The following is a 20,904-nucleotide window of genomic DNA, read 5'->3' as shown; positions in this document are numbered from 1 at the left end:
AGACATGAGGTATATCAACATCTATCATGCATGACCAACATGTGTCCAATGGCCACAGGATAACTATGAATGTGTTCCAATACATTTGAAGATGACAATGTCATACAGCAATGTCAAAACATCAGACACTCCTGAATCATTTAGGGGTCATGAGATTTACACTATGTGATTGCTTTTACGTATGCAACTCAATACTTCTCATATTTAATGTTTTTATCAGTTTATGGCAGCAAATAGAGAAGAGGCCATAGTCCCTACATACTTACATTCTATTGCCACAATTTTATACACATATACAGGCACACTAAATGCTATTAGTAATTGTTAAGATTCCTTTGTTTTCAGATTGGCAAAATTTGTCCCAAGTTACCAACCTTGGGCCATACTGACCCCAACTTTATTTCCTTATCTTTTACATTAGTTTTTCTATAATGGATTTTGAGACAAAGTATCTCTATGTAGCTCTGGATGTCCTGGAACTCCCTATGTAGACCAATCTGGCCTTAAACTCAGAAATTCACCTGGCTCTGCCTCCTGAGTCCTCAGATTAAAGGTGTACACCATCATGTCCAGCTGAATTTAGACTTTTAAAACAATCAAACAAACAAACAAAAAAAAAACAAGTCATACTGAAAGCATCATACTGAGAACAAAAACTGTAATATGTAATTTATGTCTATTTTTATTTATTTAGGGTATTTTGTTTTGTTTTGTTTGAGACAAGGTTTCTCTGTGCGGTCCTGGCTGTCCTGGAACTTTCTCTGTAGACCATGCTGGTCTCAAACTCAGAGATCCACCTGTCTCTGCCTCCCAAGTACCGGGACTACAAATATATACCACCAAGCTAGGTGTAGTGACACATGCCTTTAATCCCAGAACTCAGGAGGCAGAGGCAGGCAAATCTCTGCGAGTGTGAGGCCAGCCTATTCTACAAAATGAATTCCAGGACAGTTAGGGGTACACAGAGAAACCATGACTCGGGAAAAAGAAAAAAGTGTATGTCACTAAGCCTGGATCTCTATTTTTATTTTTTGAGACTAGGTCTCACTATGTAGACCAGACGGGTCTCAAACTCAAGAGATTCACCTCCCTCTGCCTCCTGAGTGATGGGATAAAGGTCTGTGACACTATACCCTGCCCTGCCTCGTCCTGTTCATTCCCTTGCTTCCTTTATTGCCATATCTGAAGATCAAACTTGGGGTCCCATAAATCTGATGAAAACACTCTACTACTGAGCTATACCACTAGCCCAGTTTGTACAATCTTAAATGGCTATTATGGATGTTCAATTCTCTCATCTATTGTCTTTGAGAGAACTATTGGTATTGTGGATATTTCTTCTACATGCCTTCTGGCATGAGAGAAAGAGAGTTTAGGAAAGTGGACAGTTAGAAGAAATCACTAGTTTTTAAACCTTTGAGTCCTTAACATAAAATGTTATAATTTGAAAAAAAGCCCCAATAATTCATTCTTACTGTTCACAGGATTTAAGCTCAGTCAACTGTTATATTCTCAATATGTGACTTTAAAATATTTCAGCTGTTAATTAAATAACAAAATCAATGAAAACTGCTTCACACTCCCATGCTACTGAAACCTAATTAATAGTGCAATTTTGAGCCCGGGAGTTCCAATAGTTTGGGCTCTATCTAGGAACCATGAGGGGAAAATTTTCATCATATGTTCTAGGAGCAAGACTAAGAACATGCTTTTGACTCTTTAAAGTGCAAAGTCCCAGAGGAAGGTTTGGCCACTTTTTATATTCTTTAAAGTTCTATTTATTGGGGTTGGCTCTTGCTCTGGCTGCTTTTTCAGATGACCCAGATTCGACTCCCAGAACCCGTATGGTGGCTCAACTCCAGTTCCAGGTTATCTGACATCTTTCTCTGTCCTCCACAGATACCCATCTTGCAAGTGGTGCACATACATGCAGGCAAAACATTCATATAAATACATAAAAATAATTTAAAACTTAAAAGATTCATTTATTTTTATGTGTATGAGTGCCTACACGTATTTATATGTATCATATATCATATTTGTATGTATCATGGAGAGGGCAGAAGAGGGTATTGGATCTCCAGAGTTACAGATGCGTGTGAGCCATGATATGAGTGCTCTGACCTGAACCCAGGTCCTCTGGAAGCCAGTGCTCTTAACCACTGAGCCATCTCTCCAGACCCCCATTTCTGACTTTGATTAGTTAATTTCTGGGTACCGTTGAGTTGGGCTCCAGAGCTAGAGCCATCTTAGCCTAATGGCCACTTTTGGGTTTTGTTCTTTGGGGTTTTTTGTTTTGTTTTGCTTTCAGCCAATACAAGTTCTATATCTGTGAGATGGAGATTATATTTCCTACTTGGTAGGATTACTGTGAGGACTAAATGAGAAACTATATACAACTTGTTTTTAGGTGATATATTATAGTGGGAAAATTTCCATTGAGAATCTGTTTGTTGTGGGATATTTATTCATACTGTGAAACTCCAAGACTGTGTTAATAAAATTAACCTTTGACTGGGGGCAGAGCCAGCGACTAGTTGACAAAAATTAGCCAGAGTATGGAGGACTCAGAAATACGGAAGGAGAGATGCACAGGAATGAGTAGGGAGGGACTTAGAGATTTGCAGTCTTTTTGGTTTGGGATGAGTGGAGAGACGATTCTTTTGCTGAGTCTCCAGCAAAAAAGGAAGGTCAGCTGGTTGCTCCTCAGCTTCTCTGATCTAGCAGGTTTTCACTCTGTCTCCTGAACAAAAAGGATGTGCCACCACCACCCGGCTTGTATGTGTTCTTAAGATAGGAACTTCTTGACTGGGTGGCAGTGGCGCATTCCTTTAATCCCAGCACTCGGGAGGCAGAACCAGATGGATCCCTATGAGTTCGAGGCCAGTGTCAGGCACCAAAACTACACGTGATCCTCCTCCTTCAGCCTCCCCTGACATTAGGGTTTACTTGTTTGTTTTAAGAACACAGAAGTATCAACTTCAACACTGTGGTTTGTTCAGGAAAGCTGAGAAATCCAACATGGCTGAGGCAGACACATCCCTAAGGGAAATGACTTCAGTAAATAAGTTAGAGAAATGTAAAAGGCCTTGTATAACGTTGTACTCTTAAGAATGGAAAGCTATTGGGGTTACTGAACAAAGAGAATAATACTTAGATCTAGAGTTTAGAAAAAGAATCTTACTTTGATGTGTACAACTGGCTGGAGAGAAGAGGTAGAAAACTAGAGAATGTTAAAATAATTTAAGCCGCTAGGCAGAAATTTCTAATAGGGAGCTAGAAATATTGAAAGATTGAGACTATAATTTGAGGAAGGATTATCAGGTGAGTATAGCAGCAGCAGAAGTTTTAAAATGTCCACATTTCAAGGCTTAAATCTGAGAAACACAAAGGAATAGTGACACAAAAGCCTAGAACGAGAGTTCTAAGAAGAGCGAGTAGAGAAAAATGCACTTAACAAAAGTCTGCGGTATGGTCGATGCCAGATAATAATACAGAAGGCAAACTTTACAATGTAGACTAACACTCTCAGTGCAACGTAGAGACACCCAGCAGCACCATGGAGGTTTGGCTAAAATATATATATTTTTTTTACCTGTAATTTCAGCACTCAGAGATTGGAGCACGAGAACCAAGAGTTTGAGGCCAGACAGAGAGAGCTACTATGAGACCTTATAAATTATTAATTAAAGGAATTCTCTGCCCTATCTAGATTTACTGAGCCAAAGCTCAGACAAACAGTGGTCACGTTTGGGAATAATGGATTTGAACCATCGTATTTACTTGCAAAATCTGATAGTATGGGTAAGAACATAGGGGTAGCTTGAAGTGAAGGCAAGTGACTAAAGTTCCCACTTGGCTTCAGATTCTGTCATTTTAAATAAAAAACAATTAATTTATGTAAATCCCGAGAGACTCTCCAGAGGGATGCAGAACCTGGGTAATCAAATCGTGACGCAAGGTAAAGAAGCGATTTCACTCTACCATTCAGAGGAGTCCTAGATTTAAAACACCTAGAGTTAAAACTTCCCAATTCAGCGCACCGGCGAGGCGCCCAGGACGCGTGGCATTGTGGGATTTGTAGTTCCGGCTTGCCCCCTTCTACTACTACAAATCCTCGGTTGTTCACTGAAATGGACCAGGTTCTAACAGGACCTGGACCTTCGGCGCCTAGGCAGAATGTCCGAGTCTCACCGTTCCTTCCCCGGCCTGCGATCTAGGGCGCAGAAGGAGACAGAGCCTCCGCGCGCGACGCCCCAGCCGCACGACGCACACACTCTGCGTCACCGCGGGCTGCGGCGGATGATGAATTCCGGTGTGCATGTTAGGGTTGCTGTGTCACTCAGTCCGATCGGCGCGCCCCTTCCCCCGCAGTTCTTCCGCACCGGCTGACGGGTTCTTCCGGTCTCTCGCGCCCCTCACCTGCAGGCGGGTCTCGGGCCGCAGCCTGGCGCACGCCGGCTCGGGCCTGTGGACGAGTCTCGCGCTGTGCCCGGGAGCCGGGCTCCGGACCCACGCTGGCCATGGCGAGCGGCGCAGCTAGATACCGGCTGAGCTGCTCGCTCCCGGGCCACGAGCTGGACGTGAGGGGCCTGGTGTGCTGCCTCTACCCGCCGGGGGCCTTTGTGTCTGTGTCCCGGGATCGCACCACCCGCCTCTGGGCCCCAGACAGGTGAGCGCTTGCAAGTCCTGCCGCCCGCGGTGGATCTCAGGCTTCCAGACACGTGGGAAGGATGATCCTCCTTCACTGCAGCGTACCTCTCCCTCTTCCTAGTGTCTGCACTGCTCCCGCCTCCCTGCGGATTCCCGAGCTTTGCACTCCCGGCGCCCGGTCTGCGAAACCGACTAGATTTCGGGGAATAGGTGTGGGATTGGAGGACCTGGCTGCCTGTCCTAACTTGACCACTAACGGGTGGCTTGACCTTGGACGAGCATCTTAAAACACCTTTAGGGGCTTCAGCTTTGGCCGATAGTCTCTTAGGTTTCTCGTAGACTTCGGTATTTTTTGCTTCTGTGAACCCTCCCAGTTTCGGTAATTTGAAAGCATCTGGCTTGCCTCTCGCTCCGCTCTCAGGAATTGCTCTGTAGTCTTCTCTCACTTTTAATATTTGCAGACTGTAGTTCTCAATAATTGCCTTGCAGAGAGTTACGCGTGGATTCCCCTCCTGCTTGTCAAGGTTATAGGGGAGGAGAGGATGAACCCCCTCAAATGTTAATTGTTGTGTAGGAACGTGCTACTTCTTGAGGAAAACAATTATCATATTACCTTAAGTTCTACCTGCAAGCCCTCCCCCCACCAAAGTTAACCAAAAGTTAAAATCCAGGCCAAATCAATATCAAAGGTTACGTTTAAGCACTGATTAGTCAAGAAATTTAAGACTGAGTAAACGGATTTCAGTTTTCAGAAAGAAAAATTGAGCTTAAGTGATGAGTATCGTTTATTTTCTATCCTGGAGAGAATTGACATCACTGACAGGCTGGCAGGTTCTGTTTACTGAACTTTTTTATAATCTCTTGGGAGACTATGGGCCAAGAAGCAAGGGAATGCACATATCCAGAGTTAGGTGGGAGAGACATTAAAAAGGGAAGCCTTTTTTTTTTTTTTTTTAATGTTCCGTGCGTGTGTGTGTGTGTGTGTGTGTACATCTCTTAGGAGATCGATTGAGTTAATCCTTGGAAAGTGGAATGGGCCGACTTTGAAGTGGTAAAGCTGAGGTTGGAAGGGCACTATATAGGCTAGGCAGCTAGCATAACAAAAAACTGAGGTCCTGGATTGAGAAAGGAAGGTTCCAGGGTGGCAGGAGATAAACTGATGTGAAGGCAGGTCTTAAAGGCTAGCAGGGAACCTTGTTGTGGGGTTTATGTGTAAGAACATTCAGTTTCTAACAGAGAGCGGTTTGATTTGATGTGTTTGTTAAGTTTCTGCTTGCCACAGATAGAAAATAATCTAAAGGCAAAGTATGGAAGTAGCTCTGTTTGTTGGCTTATGTAGCGGAGCCAATGGGTGATGGTGCAATAGAGTAGGAATATTATAGGGCAGACTGCTGTGTTGAATTGGATAAGATGACCTCTGATCATCTCTTCCAACTATTAAGAGTGTATGACACTCCAAACCACTCGGTAAAACTAATAGGCAACCTCTGATGTATTTGAGTATAATTATTGATGAAATTTGTACCTTTAAAATGGTATTCTCAAACAAGCTCATTTAATAAACTTCAAAAATATTGGGATATGGTGTAGCTTCCTGCTTAGCCTATCTGAGACCCTGAATTCAATATTGGCCCAACAAATAAGTAAGATTAAATCCAGTAGAAGCATATATCTAAAAGGACAAAAACATTGCAGTAAGGAGTATCTATTCTAAAGGATACCTGTTTTAGTAGTTGAATCCTGTCATTAAACTGTACCCTCTGTAAGGCTGCTGTATTGACAGCAGTGGAGTAACTGGAGTAATTGTTTTTATCTGGGATCTTTAGACTGAAATGATCTTCTATTTGAAAACTGGTTCTTCTCATTTGTTTTTGTTCTTCAAATTTTGCTTACATATTATTCAACTAACAGTGATCAAAAGCTTACATTTTGCAGCTAAGACTGTTTTCATTCCTAGCTGTTCAGGTCAGTGTCTCAGTCACTCGGTGACTAGCCTCTGCATCTGAGCAAGTTTTCACGATCTAAAAGGAGTCTGTAGCTGGCATACTGAAAGTTTTTACTTCATGGTGCATTAATTGAGTTAATGAAGGGCTGGCTGTACCATATTGGGAGTCAAGTAGTAATGAAATTTATTTTTGCATATCCATTGTCGATGTAATCCAGGATCATAGTAGTAAGTGAAGCGATAAACTGAGAATGATGGGAGAATTTAAGAGGTAGAAATAGCTGATTGTAGGTAGGGTGGATTAAACACCTAGGTTTTAGCCAAAGTCCATTGAAAACCCAGAAGGTCTAGGCTCAACATAAGAAACATTGTCTTATGGTTGTGGACTGAACTGGGCCAGCCAGCATGCCGTGGTTCCACACTGCTGCAGAACTCTTTAAGCATCACGCTAAGTTGGATTCCACAAGTCTGTCACAAACTTCTAGAGTGGGAGAGATGAGGTACGCTTCAGCATCCTTGTCTTTATAGTGACTGGCCTTTTGAAATCTACCCATACTTAAAGATATAATTTAAAATTTAAGACCTTGGATTTTATTTTTCTTGACCATGCTAAGACAAAAGTAACTTCTCCGTCTCGTCCCTGAGCACCTTGGATCCTAAATCAAGACAGTTGTGTGGGCTTAGTAAAGCCAGTTCCATTTCAATGCCAACCCAGATTTTCTTTCCTCAGAAGCAACATTTTTATCTAACTGCTCATTTTGTGTTCTATTTCTATGTCAATGGAAAAAAATGCAGTGTTGCAATATTTATGTATTTTTTTAAGGTATTATCTATTAGTTTCTGTTTTCATCCATTTCCCTGGACCATTTTGGCTCTTTAACTATGATAACCTCTGCTTAAAACTTCTCAAATTAATCTGTTGGTTTCTTTCTCCATTTCTTTTCTGTCTTCTTTCTTAGGAACTTCTTATTCAGATGTTGAGCTTGTTTTCTCCATCTCTTTTCTCTCAGGCTGCTTTCTTGTGGGTTGATCTGAGGAACTTCTGTCCTGATTGCAGTACCTTCCCATGTCTCTATGGATGGAATGATGATTGTTTTTTAATTTTTAAGTTATGGTCTCCTTGGTGGTCTTCTTCCTCTAGATTATTTTGTTTTCCCACTTCGCTGCTTGATTTGGTCGTTGTGTTTTATGCTGGAGGTTTCCCCTGGATATCTGTTATTCCTTATGTGCTCAGATCTAAAAAGCTTCTGGGAGGCTATGCTCCTGGGTGGGGCTTGCTGGCTGAAACCTTTACCAAAGTAGCACTGTCTGGGGAGCTGTTTTATTTTGCTCATCTGCCAACAGGATACTGGCCTGGCCTCTGGTGTTTTGTTTTTTTGTGATCTTGGGCTGTGATAGGATTGTACGTGTTCCTTACACTCCAAGGCTCAATGGCTCTTGTGTACCTGTGCTGCTCTGTGTCCTCCCCTCCCCAAGACTTTTTTCTAAAGCAAAAGTTTCAGATTTTCTAGGACACAAGAGGGCCACTGTCTCCCTGCTCTGCCTCTCTCTCCCCCACTAATGCTTTTAAGTATTGGTTGCATTGATTTAAGAAGTACTTAATGCAGTGGTTCTTAACCTTCCTAATGCTGCGACCCTTAATACAGTTCCTCATGTTGTGGTGACAGCCCCCCCCCCCCCCCGCAACCATAAAGTTACTTTATTAATACTTCATAGCTTTAATTTTGCTACTATTATGAATTGTAATGTAAATATACAATATGCAGGATCCCTGTGAGGCCACAACCCACAGGTTGAGAATCACTGATTTGATTTGATGTTTAACTATGTAAAATATTGTGGTAGGAATTAGGGGAAATAGAAAAAAGAAAATGAGACCAAATTCTGGAACTAAGATCCTCCTAGATCACTATAAATGTCCCAAACAAACATCTATGTTGGGAACTGCTAAGGTATATACATAGTTTTACATAATGTAGATTTTATGCTGAGTGTAATGTTGAATGACCACAGAGAATCGTGAGTTTGAGCTAAGCTTGTACTGTTACAAGACTGCTTCAAAAACAAACACAGATTCTTAGTTGTTTTTTGAACCATCTCTGCCACCTCAGAAACATTTAAAAACATGTTTTATCTTTTAACTTTCTTCGAGCTTATTAATAAAATTATTTAAAATCACACTTTCAAAAACTCATTAAAGTAGTAAACTAAAATTAGCTACTACCAAATAGCCTTTGAAGAATTTTTTTTCTATGGTGCAGTTTCTGACTGATTCTAAAGACTGACAACTAATCTTTCTTACAAAGGTCTGGCTTCTTTGTTGCTATTTTGAGAGATACACTGAACAGATAACTCCCTTGGCCCTCTCTTTTTCTTGCTCTATAGCCCAGGCTGGCCTTGAACCCTTGATCCTACTGCCTTAGCCTCCAAACATCCTACACACCCTGCTCTAATTTTTAAAAAGGTGGGGGGAAGGGGTATGTGTTTTAGTTACTGTTTTATTGCTGTGATCAAAGCAACTTATAAAATAAAGCATTTAGTTAGGAGGCTTCCTTACAGTTTCAGAGGGATAGTCCATGAACATTATGGTGGGGAGCACAGCTGCAGGCAGGTAGGTATGGCACTGGAGCAGTAGCTCAGAGCTCATGTCTGATCTGCAAGTTGTAGGCAGAGAAAGCAAGACTAGGCCAGGCTTGGGCTTTTGAAACTTCCAAGCCCACCCTCAATGACATAGCTCCTCCAACAAGACCACGCCTATTCCAACAAGGCCACACCTCTTAATCCTTCCCAAATAGTTCTACTAACTGGGGACCAAACATTAAACTATGTGAGGAAACCATTCTTAACTCAAACATCACTGTATGTTTGCTCACATGCTTGTACAGACACTCAAGGAGGACAAGAATGTCCTATTCTATGGCTCTCTGCCTTACTTTTGAGATAAGTTATCTATCTGAACTTGGAGCATACCTTTTTTTAATCAACTAGGCCGGCTGGCAGTCAAGCTCCAGGGACCCTTTGTCTGTGGCCCCTCCCTTCTGGGCAGCACTGATGTTACAGGTGCTCACAGATACGCCTGGCTGTTTATGTGAGTACGGGCGATCCAAACTCAAGCCCTTGTGCTTGTGTGGCATGTGCTGTTAAGCCTTCAGTCTCCCGGCCCAGTTGTTAATACAGTAAAATACGACAAAATTGACCCTCTTAACTGTTTTAGGCGTATAGTTTGGAAGTATTTACTACATGCCTAGTGTTGTACCACCTTCAGCACTGTCCCCTCTTCATAGTTTCGTATTGTAAAACTGAAACTATATACCCATTAAAGTAGTAATTCCCCTTCTTCCTCTTAGCTACTGGCAACCAGCATCTACTTTATATCTGCACAATTTTGAATTTTAGGTAACTTGTACTTCATATAAATGGACTCTCAGTGTTCATCATTTTATAACTGGCCATTTTCATTTAGCATAATGTCTTCAAAGGTTGTCCATATTGTAACATGTGTCAGTTTCTACATACAAGTAAGACTTGTATGTAGACAGTACTTACTTAGATCATGTTTTTAGGCATTCTGCCAATGTGCCTTTTTTTTGGGGGGGGGAGCACTTACTTAGTCTATTGACATTTAAAGTGACATAAAATTCTCTTTTAAGGCTGAATAAAATTCTGGTTTTGAGTAGTATTTTCCTTACCAATTCATCCATGGTAGGCATTGGGTTGCTCCCATGGTTTAGCTATCATAAAGTACTTTATGAATATGGTTTCTTTCTTGCTTGCTTTTTTTTGTTTGTTTGTTTTTTGTTTTTTTGAGACAGGGTTTCTCTGTGTAGTTTTGGTGCCTGTCCTGGATCTTGCCCTGTAGACCAGGCTGGACTCAAACTCGCAGAGATCCTCCTGGCTCTGCCTCCTGAGTTCTGGGATTAAAGGTATGAGCTACCACTGCCCAGCTGAATATGATTTTGGTTTTTTGAGACAGGGTTTTTCTGTTTAGTTTTGGTGCCTGTCCTGGATCTTGCTCTGTAGACCAAGCTAGCCTCAAACTCACAGAGATCCACCTGGCTCTGCCTCCCGAGTGCTGGGATTAAAGGCGTGCGCTGCCGCCACCGCCGCCGCCGCCGCCACCGCCGCCGCCGCCGCCGCCGCCGCCGCCGCCACCACCACCACCACCTGGCTGAATATGATTTTTTGTTTTGTTTTTGTTTTTTGTTTTTGTCAGAGCTGAGGACCGAAACCAGGGCCTTGCGCTTGCTAGGCAAGCTCTCTACCACTGAGCTAAATCCCCAACCCCTGAATATGATTTCTTAAGGAGCTCTTTGAGATTGTTTTTATTCTGTTGGATCATATGGTAATTCTGTTTTTAATTTTCTGAATAGAAGAATTACCCTGCTTTTCATAATGTCTTGTTCTTGGGTGGAATATACTCTTATTTCTACTTGGCTTACTGTATTGTTCAAGTTCTCTGTTTTTGTTCTGTTTTGTTTTGTTTTTCTGTTTTTAATTTGGCCTTGCTGGAGATCAAATGGGGTCTTACCCTAGCAGACAAAGGCTCTGCTGCTGACCTGGGCCCCAGGCCCCTGGCTTGTTTTCTATGTTGTCAGTATTGAGTGGGATATTGAAGTCTTTTTGGTTTTTCAAGACAGAGTTTCTCTGTGTAGCCCTGGCTGTACTGGAACTAGCTCTGTAGACCAGGCTGGCCTCGAACTCATAGATCTACCTGCCTTTGCCTCCCGAGTGCTGGACGCTGGGGGATATTGAAGTCTGTCTTATTGAAAGCAGTGCTTTCAATTCTTTTCAGTTTTCACTTTCTACATTTTGATGATTATATTAGGCATATAACTTCATAATTATTAAATATTATTGCTGTATTCCTCTTTGGTTTTAATTTCTTGGGTCAAGGTTTTGCCGTGTAACCTAGGCCTACTCTCCAATTTTCTGGAATCACAGGTATGTGTCATCATACCTGGCATGAAGTTTTATTAATATATAATAATATATTTGACTTGGTGCTTGTTTTTAACTAAAGACAATTGATCTAATATTCATACAGCTTCCCTTTGCTTTTTTTTTTTTAACTGTTTATGTGGAGTAACTTTCTCCAGTGTATTTGTGTTTGGGGAGCTAAAGTGAGACTCTTGTGTGTAGATAGCACATACTTAGATCATGTTAACCATGTTTTGGGGCATTCTGCCAATCTGTCTTTTGATTGAGCATTTAGTCCATTGACATTTAAAGTGAATACATTTTACTATTATTTTCTATGTTCCTTTTTTTTTTCTTTTTGGTTTTTCAAGACAGGGTTTCTCTGTGTAGCTTTGCACCTTTCCTGGAACTTGCTTTGGAGACCAGGCTGGCCTTGAACTCACAGAGATCCGCCTGCTTCTGCCTCCCGAGTGCTGGGATTAAAGGCGTGCGCCACCACCGCCCAGCTATTTTCTATATTCCATAGAGGGTTTTTTTTTTTTTCCTTTCAATCCTACAGCACTGTCTTCTATTTAGTTGATTTGGGGAAGTAACTGAAACCACTAAAATTAATTGTGTGTGTGTGTGTGAGTGTGTGTGGACAGCTTATAGGAGTTGGTTCCCTCCTTCTAGCATGTGGGTCTAGGGCATTGAACTCAGGTCAATCAGGCTTGTGCACAAGTACCTTCACCCACTGAACCATATGACTGGCCCTTTTTTCTTTATTGATATTGTTGGCTTCTTCAGTCACTATTTATTTATTTAAAAACAACAACAAAAGACCAAAGCTGTGGCAGGAGAGGTGGCTCAGCCATTAAGAGCACTGGCTGTTCTTCCAGAGGACCAGAGTTCAATTCCCAGCAAGCACACGGTGCTCATAACCATCTATAATGGGATCTGATGCCCTCTTCTGGCAGGCATACATGCAGATAGAACACTCATACACATAAAATAAATAAAAAAGGCAACCAAAAAGAAAAAAGTTTAAAAAAAAAACAAACAAAAAAAGAAGCTAAGGTTGGTCTCAAGCTGCAGTTTCTTTTCCCACGGTCTCCCAAGTGCTAAAATTATAGGCACTTACCGCTAGCCCAGTTGAGAACTGTTTTTCTTCACATGACTCTTGAGTTCATTTCATCTGGAAAACATATTTCTGGGAGGACAAGTTTGGTAGTTTGAAATTTACTTGCTTTTGTCATCTGGAAATGTCTTCATTAGCTTCCTATCTTCTCTGTGTGTTTTAACACTTGGAGTATACTGGCTCAGAGCCACCTGCCTCTGGAGGTATTTGTACATGTGCATGGTGGAAATTGAACCCAGAGCCTCAAGCATGTAAAATACTTACTCTGTCACTAAATTATGGCTCCAAAGGTTTCTATTTTGTTTGTTTGTTTTAAATGGAGAATTTACCTAGTATCATGCTTTGTGAGTAAGGGGTGTGTGTGTGTGTGTTGATGTTGATATTGTTGGCTTCTTCAGTCACTATCCACATATTTGGAGGCACTGTCTCTCAGTGAATCTGGAACTCATCTGTTTAGCTTGACTGGCCAATGAGCTCTAGGAATCTCCCTGGTTTTGCTTCTCTTTCTTGTTGTGGTTACAGGCGTGGGCACTGCCTGGCTTTTCATGAATGCTGAGGATCCAAACTCAATTCTTCCTGATTGCACAGCAGGCATTTTATCAACTGGGCCGCCTCTCCGTTCCCAAGCCTGGTATCTTATAACTTGTACATTTTATTTATTATGTATATATGGGAAGGTACACTTTGCACAGCACTGTGTGGCGGTCAGGGGACAACTTGCAGCAGTCATTTCTCTCTACCACATGGGCCTGAGGGATTGAACCCAGGTCATCAAGCACCTTTACTTACTAAACTGTCTTAAGGCCCAAGCCTAGCATCTTATTGGAAAGATTATATGTGATGAGTTGCTTCTGTCATTGTACTGTGTCTCAGTGCACTTTGCCTTATTTTGAAATTTTTGTAGATGAATACATTCATATCTTCATCAAATTTGAGTTTGTTTTTAGCCATAATTTAATTAAATACTGTCTACCCTCTTTCCTCACTCCCTGTTCTAGGACTGCTACAGTATACATATAGTTCATTTCATTGATTCCCATGGGACTCTTAGGTTTGGTTTACTTTAGTATTCTTCCTTTCTTACTCAGACTTGATCACTCCTATTTCCTGTCTTCAAACTTATCAGTGCTATGCTTTTGAAATTGTCTGGTACTTCTCATTTGTTCCTGTAATCTGCAGCTTTAGAATTTCTTTTGGACTTATTCCTTGTTGACATTTCTCTTGTATTCCTCCATCATTTTCCTTGTTTCTCTGCATCTTCCTTTAGGTCTTCCAGCATCTGTGAGACAATTGTTTTAATCCAGGTATGGCACATATACCCTTGCAATTCTAGCACTTGGTATGCTGAAGCAGGGGGATAGCAAGTTCCAGGTCCAGTGAGGCCCTGTCTTTTGTTTGTTTGTTTGTTTGTTTGTTATCCTTTCTCTTAAGATGGTCGTTTTAGATTCTTTGACTAGTAGGTATGCCATTTGGCCGTCTAGCTTTTTCAGGAACCACTTGAAGGGATCTGTTTTGCTGCTTTGAGTGGCCAGAGCTTTGCTGATGGTTGTTCGGTGTCTGCCGAATCCGCGCCCAAGGTATATCCTTGAGGGCTTATATCTTTTCTCACCTGTATTTTCCCTGTGCATGCACACTCACTTCTAAATTCCCTGGATATGCAGTTGCTTTTGAATAACCCTGTTTTAAGGTTGTTCCTTTGTTTGTAGTTTGAGACAGGATCTACCTTGTGTAGCCAAGGCTAGCTTTGAACTAAATCCTCTGGCCTCAGCTTCCTGAGTGCTGGGATTGCAAGCATGTACCATCATACCTGACTACTAATATCCTGGATTTTATTGTCTGGCTCTCAAAAGTAAAAAAGAGAATGCTGAAGGGGCAAAGTGAGTGTTGGTCCTTTAAATTCTTCATAAGTCACTTTAGTTGGAGAGGCAATTGTTTGAATCAGCAGGGAAGACAGGAAATTTCAACAATGGCCACCTAATTTTGAATAGCAAACCACAATCAGAGAACTGATCTCTGCTATGTGGAGGACAGGATACTTATACACCCTTTGGCTTCTGCTTTTGTGTGCAGTCTGCTACAGGAACATGTGGGGGATCACCCACCATGGAGTTAGAGGGTAACAGCTTGGTAGCTACTACTGTTCCAATTGCCAAAACTGATTACAGTTAACTTCAGTGGGCTGGATGTGTCGTGTACATGGGCTCTGGGTTTGATCCCAGCAAAATTAAAATCCAGTTTCCAATCTATGCCTCATCCTGGAAGTTGGAAGCCTTCAGTTGACACCATAGTTCTCAAGTATTCCTACCAGACAATTCTGCCATTGCATTTGCTAAGTGGGGAGAAAGGTTCCTGGTTCTTTCAACCTCAGCTAGCATCTTCACAGAGTTCCCTGCAGTTCTTAGCCTTCTGGGAAGGGGACCTATTGGTCCATTGATTCTCCTCTTAACCTGCTCTCAGTGTAGAAGTCAGTCATTTTCCACAGGTCTCCTAAGCTTTTACTACTTTTTACACTATTGAAAGTTATATTCATAGTTTTTTTTCCCCTTCATCCTCCCTGTAATGTCTTTATTGAACTATGAACTGCTGTTTGTAGTTAAATGACTAGTTAGTGAACTTTGGGAAAGAAACAAAAATAGACCAGTGTGTTGGAGTGTTCCGTTTTTGTTGGAGTGTGTTCAGTTTTTCTCCGGGAGTTTGATCTCATTATGTGCATTTGCCTTAGCTGCTTCACCTAGATTTTGAACTTTTTGATTGCTAGAGATATAATTGTATATATGTCTTATTACCAGCTTATTGTTTTCTACCCAGTATATCATACCATTGCTTTAATTACTTAAGTCATTGGTGTATGTAACAAATGGGCAATCATTTGTAATCTAAGGAAGGCACTTACTACTGTGCTGTGCTCTCAAACAGTACATTAGTTGCCCTTTTTTTAATTGCACACTGAAAATGATTGATATTCTAGCTGTTTAGCTGCATCTACTATACTATACTAATGAGTCATAAGTTTATACTTCATTGAGCAAATTTAGTTTATTGACAGTGGATTTTATTATTTTAATTTCAAGTGTTTCAGTTCCCCAGAGATTTCTTAGAGTAACAGTGACTGTTAAGAATGGTGTTGGAGAATGAGGGGGCTGGAGAAATGGCTCAGCGGTTAAGAGCACTGGCTGCTCTTCCAAAGGTCCTGAGTTCAATTCCCAGCAACCACATGGTGGCTCACAACCATCTGTAATGAGATCTGGCGCCCTCTTCTGGCCTGCAAGGATGCATGCAGGCAGAACACTGTATACATAATAAATAAATCTTTAAAAAAAAAAAAAAAAAAAAAGAATGGTGTTGGAGAATGAGAAAAGTCCACTTAGAATATTTATCTCCTGTCTTGTCTTTTCTTGCTTTTCCTCTTAACTAGTGTACTGTAACTGAGAAAACACAATTTTTCCCAATCTGATATAATCCTCTAGTTATGCAACAAAGCTGTTTAATGTTTGATTAAAAACAATAGGTTCTTTGAATGGTATATGTTCTTAAAGTTCAGCCTGTACACTGAGTGGTAATGAATATTTTTATGTGTTATGTCTTAAGGTAAGCCAGGAGGGGGTAAATGTGTATCTATTAATGATCCTGTCTTTCTAGTCCTAACAGGGGCTTTACGGAAATGCATTGTATGAGCGGCCATTCTAATTTTGTGTCTTGTGTATGCATCATACCCTCAAGTGACATTTATCCTCATGGACTAATTGCCACTGGAGGAAATGACCACAATATATGCATTTTCTCGCTGGAAAGTCCGATGCCAATTTATATTTTAAAGGGTCACAAAGACACTGGTAAGCATAGCATGATGTATTTGTGTATTTGAAGACTTTGAATTACAACCCACCTGCCTTCTTTCCTCATGTTTTTGTCTGTGTTTGTTGCTGGAAACCTTTTTGGACCATCTTAGCTATGTAAATGTTCTGTTATAAATTTACTTGCAGATTTAAAGACTGGTATATTCAAATATTTTTCCTTTTGGTACTAGGGATCAGACAGTTTGCATGCATACTAGGAAGCCTCTACCTACCACTGAGCTATACTACTCAAGCCTATATAAATATGAAAAGTAAAGTATTGAGTTATAAAAGGAAGAAACTGTGGTATTAATATACCTTATAATTTTTGTTTTCTACTGTTTTGTATAAAGAAGTTATTTACTTAACAAAGGGGTTTTTTGTTTGTTTGTTTTTGTTTTTTCTGTCTGGTTGACTGTATTAACACAGCAAAACAAAGACTGGGAACAATGTGTTTAGGGATCTGGTATAATTTTTAAAAGGAAAATACTTTGAAATATCCCAGCTCTTTGTTATAAAACGATGTGCAAAACCAATGTGGTTATGTGTACTTATTTTTATTTTATTTCATTTTTTAAGGTTTATTTTTATAGCCGGACATGGTGGCACACACCTTTAATTCCAGCACTCAGGAGGCAGAGGCAGGCGGATCTCTCTTAAGTTCGAGGCCAGCCTAGTCTACATAGTGAGTTCCAGGACAGCCAGAGCTACACAGAGAAACCCTGTTTTGAAAAACCAAAACAAAACAAAAAATTTCTTTTATTATTTGTAATGAATTATGTGTGTTTGTGCACAGACACCTGGGTGCTGGGGCTAGAGGGGGTTGTGAGCCACCAGAGAGGTGTTGGGAGCTGAACTCGGGCCCCCTGCAAGAGCCTGTGCACTAATGACAAGCCGTCTCTCCAGCCCCTTATTTTATACAGTGTATGTAGAAAGTTGGGACATGATGTATAAACACTTAATTCCGGTAAAGAATGTGAAGATGTTTGTGCATATTTTAAATGTAGAATGATACAGAGTTTAAAGTTGTTTTTGTTATGGAAAGTTTTAAATGTTTACAAATTATAGACTTAGTATTTTATTGTGAGTTACTAAATAAATATGTGTACCCAGGAGTAATTAGTATAAAAATCCCCTCCATGAGTTTCCATAGCTTTAAGGATTATCATTGGCTTATATTATTTAATTTTCTTCTTCTACCATGGTATTATTTTAAAATGAAAGTCTTGATTTTTTTTTCTATAAGTATTTCAGTATGTAACTTCACAGAATTCTTGTGTAAAGGATTAGTTATTAAATGTTTTCAGCTTTTCAGGCTCTATGACTATTATAACACAACTCACACAAAAGCATGAATCAGAATGTCTGTTTTTCAATAAAACTTTAGGGCTTCTCACACGATAAGTAAGTGTTTAGCCCTGATCTATCTTATAAATTGTCCAAGGTCCTCTTGAACTCATTGTGCGTGTAGCAAGACCTTCAGCTTGTCATCTTCCTGCGTTAGCCTCCTGGATAGCTGGAATTACAGGCTTATGCCACCAAGTCCAATGAGAAATCTTTATTTATGGACACTTGAAATGTATGTGCAGTTTTAATTCCCCTATCACTTAAAAAGATAAAATTGTTTGGCTTTTGTGGGTTGTAAAAAACAAGTATTAATGTGCATTAATTTGCGGATTTCCCCCACCCTAAACAGTGATTGCGTGTATGTGAGTGTCTGTGGGGGTGGGGAGACAATGACAAGGAACAACCTTGGATGTCATTCCATAAGTGTTGTCCACCCCCCCCTTTTTTTTTTTTTAATTTACTGTCGTACATCCTTTAATCCTAGCACTTGGAAGGTAGAGGCAGGTGGATCTCCAAGTTTGAGGCTAGCCAGGGCTGCATAAAGTTATTTTAGTAGTATTTTTGTAGATGCATGCTACAACACATGTAAGGAGTTCGGAGGATAACACTTGAGAGTCAGTGTTTTTCTGCCATCTTGTGGGATCCAATGATGGAACTAAGATGATCAGGCCTATAAGTATCTCCTCTCATAGAGCTATCTACCCTCACCTTTTTAGTTTTGAGAAAAGGACTCTCAGTAGCCTGAGGCTTGCCAAGTCCACTAAGCTGCCTGGCCAGATAGCCCGAAGGATCTGCCGGTTTTCACTTCCCCAGCACTAGATAGAATTCTAAGCACATACCACTGTCCTACCTTGGCATTTTGTTGTTGTTTTGTTTTGTTTTGTTTTGTTTTGTTTTGTTTTGTTTTGTTTTTGAGACAGAGTTTCTCTGTGTAACAGTTCTGGCTGTCCTGGAATTCACTTCTAGACCAGGCTGGCCTGGAACTCACAGAAATCCACCTGCCTCTACCTCCTGAGTGCTGGGATTAAAAGTGTGCACCACCACTGCCCGGCAGTAGCCCTTGGCATTTTTTAATGGGCTTTGCAGCTTGAACGTGGGTCCTTGTGCTTGTAGGGCAAGCCCTTTACCAACTGAGCCTTCTCCCCAGCCCCAACTTTTTTCCCTAAAAGGAAGAAATAACCGTATTATCATTATTACACTTAAAACAAACAAACAAAAGTTCTTACTGTCAACTATCTAATGAATATTTACAGTTGCCCAGTTGACTCAATATCTTTTTCTTGCTTTGAATTCTGACCCTGACAAGATCCATTTGCCAGTTCCTACCTAATACCCATGAAGGTTGAGTAGCTCACAACAGCCTGTAACTCCAGTTCCCAAGGTATCCAGTACCCTCTTCTGGTCACACATGACATACACTCATACAGGTGTATACACATAAATGGAAATAAGAATTAAAACAAGCAAACAAACTCTAGGACTCTCTGTATTGCCCTTATGGCCACAGAGCTTATAAATGGCTCAGTGAGGCCTTGTCCCTAGACATTCTGGCACCAAAGCTTTTAATTTTGATCACTGTGTTCCCTCAGCTCCACTGAATAGAATTTTATTGACTAAGAAACTGTCACTTCACAAATTTACTAAAAATTATAATAGTTTCGAAGCTTGCCAGCTTGAGCATTTGTTCACATGAGAATATACTAACTAATCACTTTTCCCCCTTAGTTTGTAGTCTTTCATCTGGAAAATTTGGGACATTGCTTAGTGGCTCATGGGACACCACTGCAAAAGTCTGGCTGAATGACAAATGCATGATGACATTACAGGTATCGTTTCTGTGTGAATATTTTAGATAATAAATGAATATTGAAGATTCTATGGCATATTAAGTTGATACCTGTTTTACTCCTAGGGTCATACAGCTGCAGTATGGGCAGTAAAGATTTTACCTGAACAGGGATTGATGTTAACTGGATCAGCAGACAAGACTATTAAACTGTGGAAGGCTGGAAGGTGTGAGAGGACTTTTTCAGGTAATGTCAGTGTTAACAACTTTTATAATACATAATGTACTTCTTACCTGCTCAATTGTTTTATTGTTTTTTCCTCTAAAGTTTAGAAGCTGAAAAATGGTAATTTAAAAAACTCAGTATAATTGGGGCCATTTGGGTGAGTGTGATTTTGTGTATATTATAATGCATGTAACTTTGGTATGGAGTTAAACTCCAGCTCTTTGATACAGTAAGGCATCCATTGGCTGAGTATTTGCTTATTTATGGACTTTCAGCTTTGGGGATTTGAACCCAATCCCTTGTACTTTAACACATGCTCCTGCTAAACAACATCATCAGCCTCTCTGCTGTCTAACAGGAGTATCACACTGTTTATTTATTTACTGTAGGCCATTAATATTTGGGTGTGAGTTTTTATTGTTTTTCCTCTTTATTCCTTAAAGGTTAAAGTTGTGGTGGTACATGCCTTTAATCACAGCACTTGGGAGTCAGAGTCATGTATATCTCTCTGGTCAAGCCTGGTCTACAATATCTTGAGAGTTTCGGAAATCATTTGAAGAAGATAGAAAAAATATAAAATAACTTCCTAAGACTGGGGATAAACAGTGCTAAATGGCCTGATTACCAGACCACTTTCTACAGGAGAAAATAAAGTTTCTGTGACTTGAAAAGTTAGATTTTACTACTCACTTACAAGTTTTATGGGGTTAATAAACTGCGCAGTGCTTCTAACCAAACAGTGCATTTTATTGGTTTGTATTCTGTTTTAAATCCAGGGCACGAAGACTGTGTAAGAGGTTTGGCAATTTTGAGTGAAACAGAATTTCTTTCCTGTGCAAACGATGCTAGTATCAGAAGGTGGCAGATTACTGGCGAGTGTCTTGAAGTGTTCTATGGACATACAAATTACATTTATAGCATATCTGTCTTTCCAAATTGTAGAGGTAAGATTATGATATGCTATGTATTTAAATTTTTGCTATTACATTCCATTTTTGAGAAATTTCTGTGACTACCTTCATATTAATTCAGAGTAGATGACTATTATAAAAAGGCCTTTGAGTGTCTGAGGAGACT

The 20,904-nt window shown here is 40.5% G+C and overlaps 1 protein-coding gene across 1 annotated transcript in view; it reads left to right on the top strand.

Annotated features, from left to right (window-relative positions):
- Window positions 1–4,423: 4,423 nt before the first annotated feature.
- Window positions 4,424–20,904, top strand: part of Plaa (phospholipase A2 activating protein) — a 34,431-nt gene continuing 17,950 nt past the window's right edge. Inside the window, exons 1-5 of the mRNA XM_059254530.1 lie at window positions 4,424–4,672; window positions 16,272–16,465; window positions 19,541–19,641; window positions 19,728–19,848; window positions 20,604–20,771. Coding sequence (XP_059110513.1) covers window positions 4,524–4,672; window positions 16,272–16,465; window positions 19,541–19,641; window positions 19,728–19,848; window positions 20,604–20,771 — 733 coding nt within the window. The 5' untranslated portion in view covers window positions 4,424–4,523. The remainder of the gene's footprint in view (window positions 4,673–16,271; window positions 16,466–19,540; window positions 19,642–19,727; window positions 19,849–20,603; window positions 20,772–20,904) is intronic.

Source organism: Peromyscus eremicus, chromosome 2 (assembly GCF_949786415.1).
Source record: "Peromyscus eremicus chromosome 2, PerEre_H2_v1, whole genome shotgun sequence".
Taxonomy (NCBI): domain Eukaryota; kingdom Metazoa; phylum Chordata; class Mammalia; order Rodentia; family Cricetidae; genus Peromyscus; species Peromyscus eremicus.
This window is presented reverse-complemented; position numbering and strand designations above follow the sequence as displayed.